Source organism: Triticum dicoccoides, chromosome 3B (genome assembly GCF_002162155.2).
Source record: "Triticum dicoccoides isolate Atlit2015 ecotype Zavitan chromosome 3B, WEW_v2.0, whole genome shotgun sequence".
In the NCBI taxonomy this organism is placed as follows: domain Eukaryota; kingdom Viridiplantae; phylum Streptophyta; class Magnoliopsida; order Poales; family Poaceae; genus Triticum; species Triticum dicoccoides.
Window position 1 is genome coordinate 854,702,307 of NC_041385.1, and position 11,644 is coordinate 854,713,950.

Here is an 11,644-nt window from a genome sequence, read left to right on the forward strand (position 1 = left end):
GTTGTACCAAAGCAGGACTCACAAATATATTGCATTGAGAATACACCAGAAGAAGTTGACTGCCATTGGAAGGAATGAAGTTCATGAGTTAAGGTTATTGTCATCAACCGATGCCCTAAATCGAGTTGTGTTGTCCACTTATCCCCGAAGCCTGTCGGAACTGGATATTTGATGGTTTGGTCCCTAGTAGCTGCAGGGTTTCAAATGGATGGGAAAATAATAGCTCATGGTATGAGATTACTCAGTCTACATAGAAATAGCAACGTCTGCATTCTTCATATATGGAATTGCGAGCTACACAACTGATCACAAACTATCACGAGTATGTATAACAAACAATCCTTTCGCAAAAAAGAGAGAGAGAGAAAGAGAGTATGTACAACAATCACAGTAAATCACCTTTCTACTATGGTGTATGTACATTATAAGTTGGGCACAAAGAAGGTAATCTGGTGTCGTGGAATAGCGTAAATAAGGGCATAATTCTTATTCATCTACATCTAAGGCTTGTTCAAGCACTATGTACTAACCCTGTGTGAATAGGAAGTGACTTTGGTATATGGTACAATAGCTGAAATAGTGACTAAGTCGCTTCACCTATGGTTTAAGCACTAAAACCTCTGTGTGTGGCACTCCAGGGGTTGGTTGGGATGCTGGTGCATGCCTGAGCGGTCACCTTCATCGTCGCTTCAGGAAGAATGCCGGCATTGCAGATGTTCGCAAAGGACCGCATGTGCTTCATTCCATACTGCGCCAGCGAGCCACATTGTGATTCAAAAGCATGCACCTGTAGAAAGGGAGGACACAATATTAGTCATGCATGCAGGGGCAGAAGAAATTACATGCTGTAACTGCATTAATTTTATGTCATATGACACCTGTATGTATATATACAGTCAAGAGAGAGCTAGCAATATGTCGAAGTGAAGAAACTAGTTACAGCATCCAAGTTTCAATCCAGAAATTATCGATCCTCAATAATATTGGGATATATTCAGGACAATATTAGTCCTGAATATATATATCCCATTCTTCCAGTACTATCGGTAAATATTCTACAGTATTTGTCAGTCACAGTCAACTAATAACAACAATTTTATCTACAGAATTTTGTCCCAGTAGTTCCAGACAATTTTTTCAACACATAACCAATAGGCAATAGCAATAGACAACAGAAGCATAAGTAAGATAAGAGATTTTGATAAATGACCAAGCAAAGTCAAATAGAGCCTTACCGTAGACTTGAGACAACTCCAGTCATCAACAAGAGGCTCACCGGCTGGGCGAACAGTCTTTAGAACCATTGAACCATCCGCAGAACCAAACAGAAGGTTTCCAATCAGCTTGACGCTATTGTCGATATGCGTTCTATGACTCATCATTTCAAGCAATTGCTTTCGGGCATCGTTTTTCTCAGGGGAACTCTCAGCCAATTTTTGGTACTACATGTAGAAGAAAAGAAATCAATCGGTTAGTTTATCCATCTTTTTTGTACTGAGATTATTTATGCACATTCTATTTTTGTGGGTAAAGTATGGCAATGATCTAGGGATGACGTGACAACCAATCAACATGAGATATTTCTCATGAAATAATTATAAACCGTACCCTGCGCCAGAAGTAAACAAGATCAGCATCCCTCTGATTAACAGCTCTTGAGAAGGACGGCACTGAGTTATCTTCAACAAATGTAGTGTTATTGTTAGCAGGATTCGAGCCGATGTACAAGAAGAGTTGTTGAGCATTCAGGTCCAAAGAACCATATTGCATCACATGGGAACCATAGCTGTATGAGTCCTGAGCTGCTGTTCTCTTCTTGACCTGCTCAACCATTAACAAGTTATGTTAGGCCCCCGAAAAGAAAAAAACTAGTTATGTTAGGAAAGAACTCCTCCAAGATTAATAAGCTAAAATAAATAAATTGGAGTTTTAGGCACTTACCAAGTCATATTGCTGCTTCAGAGACTCAGTTCTCAGGTTGTGCACATCACTGTCAACATTAAAAGTTGCACGTTACTTCACCACGACTATGAACCATAACTAAAAATCTAGTTCGTTTCAAACAAATGACCCAAGGTTTGACTCAGGGTTCAACTATAAAATGGTGAATGGTACAATTACTACAATGGCAGCCAACATGAGAACATGTAGGTGACATCTCGTTCTAGTGCAGTTTGATAAGTGCCGTACTAGTTACTAGTTAATCATTTTGAAACAACACACCTGTACGGTACCGGAAAATACTAATGACATGAGTGCCACAGGTGTGTTCGAACTGACTATATCTAACCATGATTTTAGCATGTGAATGATTGGAAAACATGGTAGAACAAAGCGGAATACCTGTCTTCCATCCAAGAAATGCTGTACAGGTCGCCCAAGCAGGTGTCATATTCCGGCGGAGGGCTGGGGTACTCGCCGGGGCAATACGTTCCCCAACTGCTCTCTTCTGCGTTCGACGCAGTGGTCGCGTAGACACCGATGTCATTCGGCAGAAGCCCCTCGAAGACGCTTCCGGCTTCACAGGCTTCAAGGTAAAATACCTACAAAATAAGAGTCAAGCCATTGCTTCAAGCAGCAAATCATGCGCAGCAAAAATAACCAAAGGACGATGGGGTACCAGGCTTTTGTAGGTTCCAGCTGCGTGTTTTTTCTTCAGGACATCTACAAGATCGTCACCGTAAACGTATGGATAGGTCGGCATCCCTGAAAGTTTTACCAGAACAGAAAACCATGACACTAATAAGTTAATTGTGCATGTCTAGATTTGTTATGTATGCATGTATATGAAATATCTGACTGGTTTTAGATATTAAAATTCTCGAAAGAAGACAATACAAGAATTGCATGTTCTGAATACTTACCAATGACCCCAGGACCCCCATGGTCACTGTAAAACACAAAAATGTGATCATTAGGGCCACTGTCAACGACTTTGCCGCTCCCACCACTTACTGCGGTTTTATTACCGAGCAGGACAGCAAACAAGTTCTTGACATTAACCTCCTTCCCAGTGTAGTCCTACAGTGGAGATTCAGTCAAACAGGCAGGAAAATGGGGGATACTGGATAGGGATACATGATCATTGGAATATATTGGTTCATTCCATCAAGATGTTGACACTATCACATAGAAATTTGACATCCAATACCAACTGGAAAGTGGCATAAAGACTGGTCAAAATTTTGACATTCAATGATTTTGAATGAGGTACAAACTGCCATTGGAATTTTTGTTCCTGTAATTTCTATTATATCATATTCACATTTTTCTGCAACCATCAAACAGTATGTATCATCCACTAAGGTAATCCATATTAATCTTAGGTTTTTACTACATCAACAATAATTACTGGAAAATTTTCCTCGAAGACCCATGCATGATTACCTTAGGGACCCCAGCATAGACATCTCCACCTTGGGGGTGGTTGATGATGACGCCCGGCCTTGGGTTCTCCCGGTTGTGCGCAATATCATCGTACATGAAGACAATGATGTTCTCATCCTTGAGACCACCCTTCTTCAAGATCTGGTAGGCGTGGCAAATATCTGCCTGCAAAGTGCAAAGATTCGGTCCACAAATTAAACACAATACTTCATTGTCATCAACCCAACGAACTAAGAGGAAAAAAAATCTGGAATGTGCAGCAACACCAAACGGAACATTTTTTTCAACATATTCTTATGGCCATGCATTGTACCTTCTATGTACACCATTTGTTTGTGTGCTGGTCGCATTGAGATATGTGCCAGGTCGCTGGGGACTGCAAGTCTATGCAGTGGCGGAGCATAAAACAAAACCAAGAACGGGCATAGCTTACTTAGTGGGCCATTTTTGGTATTGGGCCGAATCCAGATCAAATTCTCAAAGAATGGCCCAAGGGCGGGCCAATAGCTTACTTAATGGGCATCCTTTGTTATTGGGCCGAATCCGGATCAAATTCTCAAAGAAAGTCCAGAAAAAAGGACAGGCCACGGCCTTGTTTGGTCCCCAAGAGGGTCCACGGCCCCTGGGCCTATGTGAACAGTAATCGAGGCCCGCACTCTTATTTGGCTCATGGGCGCACAGTACTGATGTCAGAGAAAGCACCGACACATGGGCCATGGCGGACTGATTCTCCAGCCATGTAATTTGTGCCAATTGTACGTACGTGATTGTTGTTAAAAAACACGATTATTTGGGACTTGGGCACACCTTCCTTCCATTCAATGGTTAACCCGTAATGACTATGTTTGAACACTTGGCCATTTCTGTATAACTTATTAACAAAATGATCCCCGTTTCTTTAGCTCCTTTTATCTATTTCTTCTACCCACCGACAGGCGGGGCCTGCATGATTTGAGACTAGCGAGAGAGCTGCCAGCTGAGAGGGCAGTATTGTTTGACATGTGGACCATTTGGTCGGTCAACAGAGTGCCACAACAGAGTGCCACGTAGGCGAAATACGACAGTACAATCGTCACGAGTCATATTCAGTGACCTTAACGAGGGTATTTCATAGTAGCATGACAAAACGGTGTACTAACTCTAACCCTCCGTAGCTCATCCATCTCCTAGGTAGCTGTTGAACAGCATGGATAGACAAGCGGCCGGGTGCAGCGCCCCGCGGTTCAGCCACTACTTTCCCATGAAGGAATACTCTTGACCGACAGGAAGAGAAAGGTTGAAGGATGGCGGGAGGAGATGCCAACGAGCAAAGAGTAGAATCCATGATAGAGCGTGCGCACCTGGTGGCGGTAGTTCTGGTAGCCGTTGGAGCCGGCGACGAGGACGGCCCACCTGGTCCCGACGGAGCCATCGTCCCCCTGCCCGGCCGCCGCGCGCTGCGACGGCAGCCGAAGGGTGGGCTCCAGGACCAGCCGTGGGGTGCCGGCGTGCGCCACGGCGAGCAGGAGGAGCAGCAGCGCGAGCGGAAGGAGGCGGGGTGACGCCGTCGCCATTGATGGTGCTCGGTGTTTGGATTCCAGAATAAGCGAAAGAAACTTCTCTCCTTTTATTATGCGCCGGCAAAGGGAAAGCGTACCACCCACTAATGATTCAGTCAGCTGTGCATGGCCGATTGGCTGCGCTTTCTGCCGACCTACTACGTGTGGGGTGTCCTCTTCTCCTCGGAGAAATATCGGCCGTCAATTCGAAGCTGGTTTGTCGTTAGCTGGCGCGTCCGGCCCTACGGCTGCCTTGGAATCTCTCTCTCGGCCGTTCACGTCGCCGTCACCAGCGTACTGCGTAATTATGGGGGCGACACGAACCAATTTGTTGTTAGATGGCTATGGGACAGTAAGCTCACATTTTTCTCAATTTATTATTTCAGACTTTTGGGCAATGTTCGTTCAGTAGGAGAGTCTTCCCGTTAACTACGAGATGTCTATAATGACTTCGTAAATTTCAAGATGTTCATAAAAGTGAGTGTATGTACGAGTCCATGATCATCTGCGTCTATATCGTGTTCAGAAAAGAAGAACTAAATCCGTGCCTCGCGCCACTCGACATTCACATGGATAATCGTTTTACGTATCGTCTAATAAGTCCATTGCTATAAGATAAGTTGAAAAAATCAATAAGAATACAGCAAAACTTACCAAAACTTTATTGGACCAATTATGAGGAGTGGGCCCTAAAGAAAATGGCGGAGAAAAAAGCAACCTGGACGTAATAATTTGACAGGCAAGTAGGAAGGCACGTTAGCCACAACAATCAAAAGAGAGATCAGAACAAACATAGCTTAAAGTACCGGTCCAAATAAGAACATTTCTTCTTTTAGTTGTTGTAAAGCGCAGATGGTTATATATATGCACATATAATCATTTCTATGAACATACATCTTATCCCTATGAAAATCCTCAAGATACTGAGTCGACACTATTGCAAGTTTAGGACTTAAATCCTGGTGGGCTGGTTTCACCACAAAAAACCTAACCATGTGAGGATTTCACCGGATAATAACATTTTGTCCTCGAGGTGCTAATTACATGATAAGTTCCAACAAAATTTTAATATACTAATTAACCATGAGAAGCATCACTACTAGGGAAAACCTTATACACAGAATGTTAGCAGTAACGCGGGGTAAAGCAACGTGCTACTGGTATTTAGCAGTAGCGCGTGTCCACATAAGGCGGCAAGGACAAAGTACCCTACTACTAATATTGCACACCGTTACCACCAGGCTAAGTGTAGTAGTAGCACTTTCTCCTGAAACGCGCTATTACTAGGTAAATTTAGCAGTAGCGCTTTCGCCTAACACGAGCTACTGCTAAACCCATCCTATCTTCTCCACCGACCACCCCTCACTCTCCCCTTCTCCACTCCCACTCTCACACTCTCCCACGCACGTCGTCCGCGGCCGCCGATGTTCGGCCCTCCCCCGCCGCCGCATTGCCGCCGCCGTCCTCGCTCCTCCTTCCTCGGTATGCGTGACCTCCTCCCACCGCCCTCCTCCCTCCTCCTCCGGCCGCGCCCTCGTCCCTCCTTATGTTCATCAGTGAATTATTAGCAAATTCCCAATGTCAGGGGGGCCAGGGCCCCTGCTGGTCCTCCTGTCTCCGCCACTGGACTCCAGCATATATGAGAGAAGAAGAATGCCGATTGTTGTCGTGGGGGTCGTTCGTCCTCTTGCTTCTCGTGATAGACTTTTTGGTAATGCATGGGAAGGAAGAGAAGAACGACCATCACAGACGATCGCAAATGTCTGAGAGGAATCAGTGAGGGAGAGTCTCCATCATATATGAGAGGACGACGAATCCCAACTGTTGTCGTGGAGGTAGCTTCTCCTTCGTTCTCGTGTGGTAGACAATTTGGTGTAATGCACTCGGGGACGAAGGGAGGAGCTACCATCACCGCCGGTCGAATATATACGGTAGCTGAGAGTTTTCAAGAAAATACCCGACAGACCGATAGTCAACCCGTGATGAATAATAATGATCTATTTAGTTTTTGTAGTACATATATTTAATTTTAGAAATTTAATCTTTGAATTATGAACACGGGAAATGTCGTCCGACGACGATAGGCACCCGGAGTGCGACTGGTGCGGTGACGACCGGGGTCTGTGCGACAGGCCTCACCTGGTAGAAGGTCAGCGCTTAAATATTAAGCTCCACGAGACCTTCTATGTTGAAACGGTACGCAACGACGACAAGTGTTTTTTCGTAGTTAAGCACGACTTCTGCTTATTCAACGTGTAATTTCCGTCTTTTACAATTCGACTAGCTTATTCCATGCCATGCAAGACGCTATGTCTTGGAGAAGCTGAATTTTGAAGATCATGAAAATATGAAGACAAAGATAGTCCACCTAAGGACCCATCATGGTTATGATTTTGCTGTAAATCTATACAATTCTGAGAGCGTATCCCATTTTGGTTGCCCGAATTGGGAAGCACTTTGCAAGACGTATGATTTTCATGAGGGCATGCTTGTCACCTTGGATCTTGGTGATTCTGACATCGACGAAGAGAATATGGACATTTGGGTCCTTGTTGATACGCTTCCAATTCTACCAAATATACGGAAGATGGTAGAATTAACTTACTACACTGATGGCGCAGAATTAACTTATCAGAAAAAAGATCATCTTATCTCATTTTTTATTGATGTTGAGAATTACAATATCAATTATCAAACTCCTGCACATTATGGTCAATACATGCCACTAGTTCACGTGTTGAACTACGGTAATATCCATGGAGATGGCATGGGAAGATTTTTTTACTATTATGACATCCGTGCATCTTCTGCATAAATTCTTCTAAAGCTAAACTACATTGCTAACTATAACGTTATTACTATGTTTTTCAACAGAAAATCCCGAAGCATTGTGTGCCTCATCTGATGTTTCTGAAAGGTCGCCTTGATGTTATTAGCTTACTGCCAGGTCATCCCAGGCTTCACTGCTATTCATATCGGATTTCTAAAACCGATAAAGACATGACAATCAAAGCATGGAGAAAAATGTATGAACAATCGTAGGGAGCTACTTGGAAGTAACATTGTGCGAAGCGCAAGAATTGGAGACAGGATAGTTTCCATTGTCTATAATGAAGAGTCAGGGCATATCTTGTTTTATATTATTTTACCTTAGAGAGGGTAGTAGGTCCTATGAGAGAGGAGTAGGTCCTAGGTATAATGTATTATTATGTGCTACAATGTGTTAGAGTTGATGATGATGAGGAGGAGAAGTTGTGATTATGACTAGTGGCCAAGTAGTTATATGGAGTCTCATGGACGAAAATGATGATCATGAGGAGTTGTTATATGACAATGATGTATTATGATGATAAGTTAATGATATGATGATGATCATCATCATCATCATGATGATAAGTTATTATATCATTGGGTGAAAGAACTGTGGATTAGTTTCAAGTGGATGGATCCTAAGTGGCCAAGTCATAACAACCTCTAAATTGCTACTGTATGAAAACTTGTATAATGGTGTATGAATACGGCATAAAATAAAAAAAATAAAATACGTAATAATAGTAGTAGCGCGGGCAGAGAGACGCGCTGCTAGTAATTACCAGTAGCGCCTTCTACAAGAAGCATTACTACTAAGTAGGTATAGCAGTAGCGCGGGTAAACCAACGCTACTGCTAATCTTTAGACCATACACACATGAGAGCCGCAAACACATGCACACATGCTCAAACATGATCAAAATAAATTCCAATGGTTGGAAAAGGGGTGGCATGATCAAAAGAAGTTCCGATACACGTAGCTCAGATATGATAAAAAACAGACTTGTTTTTTTTATAAAGAAAGGGTTCGAGCCCGAGCTCAGCTGCTCTCAAAATCCAGACCGATGGCTCGCATGTGGATCAGTGCTCCCCGTTGTATTTCCCATCCGTATATGCCCTTTTTGTGACAGTTGCAGCGACGCATTCATTGCAACAGAGTGTCGAGCTGCCGTTGCGGGACAGACGGGCTAGAGATGGCTCGGCACTGTTTCTGAGCCATCATGGTGACACCGTCAGACAAGCAGAGACCCGATTCTATTGCTCACCTCTCTGTTACCAGTGTCAACTATCGCCGGCAGCTGCGTTGTACTCCAGGCGCTTGACGCTGGATCCATGCTTGTGGATGAAGATGACCGCGAGCAGCAGATTCGCTTCAGTCACCACGCGCCGCTCAACCTCTTCTAGAAATCAGTCCAGAGCGATGGGTTAAGCGGGGAGGGGAACTAACCCGATCTTCCGAGGCGGCGAATTGGTCACGCCCTCCAGACCTGCATGTTGTGCAGCTCGTCGCCGATTGAACAAACGATCGCCCCATCCCAAGCTGTCGCTAGTTTCAAACTCTTTTGAGCCAGTGGCAAGAGGCGGAAGTGACGCAAAGCAGGCTAGCCATTGCGCCTTATCTTATATTGCATTTTGGGTCAGCCAGAGCACCGTGTGCATTTACTCTGCCTACCAGTTCATTTGAATTTTGAAACGAGAGTGCCACACAAAACCTACCTCGGCACGCTGGTGATGCATGACGGACATGTGTCAACGCAGCACATCTTGAGGAAACGCACCAAATTGCATGCAATTGTCGCCTACAGACCTAAACAGCGAGACTGACCAAATGCTCCATCCTTCAGAAATTTGCAGTTATACATATTCAAAAGGGTCTATGCAAAACAGCATGTAGGCAACTAATTTATTTCATGAGGTTTCATACAACAACGATCACCCTTCATCATAGTACAATCATGGTCCTCTTCTCCTCATAGCTTCCGTCACACTCGCGGTCATACAGCAACCTCATGTGCTGCCTAACAAAAACATGCATTGGGCTTGCGGGGGGGATATAAGTTTTCAGCATGTGGTTTGCGCTCTCACTTCTCTGTGTGCTTGTCATTTTTGCGCAAAACACACCTCTTAAGTACGGCTTCGCTCATTTTCTCCTAGTTTCATATATTTGTGTCATGTATGTGTGACTCCTCAGATTGTATTTATCCAAAAGCACCCCCCAAGCTTCTTCGAACTCATCTTCAGTCAACATGTGGTTCACAACCTTGTGAAATTCATCCTGAAAATCACTCTTGTTCGTGTAAGGTGGACCCAATGTTTCCTTCGCTTTCTTCAGGACATGCCACTTGCACCATCGGTGTAAAGTGCCAGGATACGTCTTCCCAATCGCCACTTCCATACCTCTGCATTCAAATGGTACTTCTTACTGTCAAAATCGGTAATTATTTCAAAGGAAAAACATCTTTCTCCAAAATACATGCGTTCTACATAGGTCTAACTGGTTTACAATGCAACTGACCTGTCAGTATTGTCTTCGGGGCAGGACCGCTCATCATACGCACAAATTCTGCGAACACCCACTCGAAGCTCTCTTCTTGCTCATCACGCATCAACATCCCCGCCAGAATAATACTTTGATAGTGATTGTTAACTCCCACGAATAAACGGAATGGCATGCCATACAGGTTTGCCTTGTATGTCGTGTTGAAGGTGACCACATCGCCAAAGAAGTTATACTGCATTCTACTGCTCCCATTAGCCCACATAAGATTTTTTACTTTGTTGGTCTTGTCTGCCAGTGCCACATAGGTGAACCCAGTGTCACTAGAGCGGATGTAAGCAAACACTTCCAGCGTCTTGCGCACATCATCATCAGCTTGTTCACGACTAATTTTGCCACATATATTCCTGAGTCCTTTTTGTTGAAGGGCACCTTCTCAACTGAGCCAAAGAAGCTACCAATTATGCTGTACACCTTCCCCAGGTTCCCATTATTTTTCCTCAATTGCCTTATCGAATCCTTCGTGTACACATCGATATGCTTGTGTGAAGGCCAGTGTACTCCATGATTGTGGTTCTCGCGGTGCTCTGTGATGTACCAGCTGTTGTCCGATGCATGCAGAAGTCTGATCAGGGCTGGACACTCGCATCTGCACAACCTGCTGTTCTCAGCTTCAGGTTTTCCCTGCATGGCAATCAGCAGCAAAGTTATCGCATCTGCGGAAGCTTTTACAGAAGATTATGGTTTCTGACTATGTCTCATGACTTACTAGGCAACCACAAACGATTTCTTGCATGCTTTTTATCCTCTCAGCATTTAATGACTCTTGCCATATCATATCCCAAACCCGATCTCTCAGGAATACAGATTATAGAAATCATAGGCCTCGCCCAAAGAAACGAAGCTTAGCCCTAGCTCTGGTCGTATTACGCTTTTGTCGTGTTGCTTTGCATACTTGTGCATAGAAAGATGAGTGCACTCATCCTGGATGGGCATGGGGCCGTGTCCGGCGGCGCACTGCCTAGGCGAAGCCTGCATTCTGTAAATGTACACATTTTTCAGGACTAAAATTCTGGCCACTGTCTATTTAATTTTAAAAGAAAAATATTGTGCAATTTCGGAAGCCTTGCTTCATCAGTTTTTTGTTTTTCCAAACCATATTGTCCACCATGCATATCAGCAATTTACACATGCACGCACGCACAACAGTAAAAAAAAAAAGAAATACTGTATTTTTGCCTCATACCGCTTTGTCTAGCCAGGCGCATGTGGATTTACTCTGTCAGTGGACTGAGATGACCCCGTCGGAGAAGTAGCAGGTCGACGGCGAGCCCCTACTCGCGCACCGGCATTTCCATCTTCTCCAACTTTCTCAGCCATGGCAGACCCAACGTTTGAATCACCAGCCTCCC

The 11,644-nt window shown here is 44.2% G+C and overlaps 1 protein-coding gene across 1 annotated transcript; it reads right to left on the reverse strand.

Annotated features, from left to right (window-relative positions):
- Positions 1–253: 253 nt before the first annotated feature.
- On the reverse strand, positions 254–5,018 carry LOC119278967 (vacuolar-processing enzyme-like). Its single transcript, XM_037560368.1, has 9 exons — positions 4,728–5,018; positions 3,388–3,552; positions 2,865–3,021; positions 2,621–2,706; positions 2,344–2,543; positions 1,942–1,990; positions 1,609–1,821; positions 1,236–1,442; positions 254–787 (listed from the first exon to the last, which is right to left on the reverse strand). The coding sequence occupies exons 1-9, from the start codon at positions 4,938–4,940 to the stop codon at positions 605–607; spliced, it is 1,473 nt and encodes a 490-aa protein (XP_037416265.1). The 5' UTR covers positions 4,941–5,018; the 3' UTR covers positions 254–604.
- Positions 5,019–11,644: the final 6,626 nt, after the last annotated feature.

Excerpts from the sequence above, each read along its gene's own strand:
- LOC119278967 (XM_037560368.1), bottom strand. The coding sequence starts at position 4,940 with ATGGCGACGGCGTCACCCCGCCTCCTTCCGCTCGCGCTGCTGCTCCTC. Across the intron at positions 3,022-3,387 it reads TCTATGCTGGGGTCCCTAAG|GACTACACTGGGAAGGAGGT; the intron begins GTAATCATGCAT and ends TCTCCACTGTAG. Across the intron at positions 1,991-2,343 it reads ATTTCTTGGATGGAAGACAG|TGATGTGCACAACCTGAGAA; the intron begins GTATTCCGCTTT and ends TAATGTTGACAG.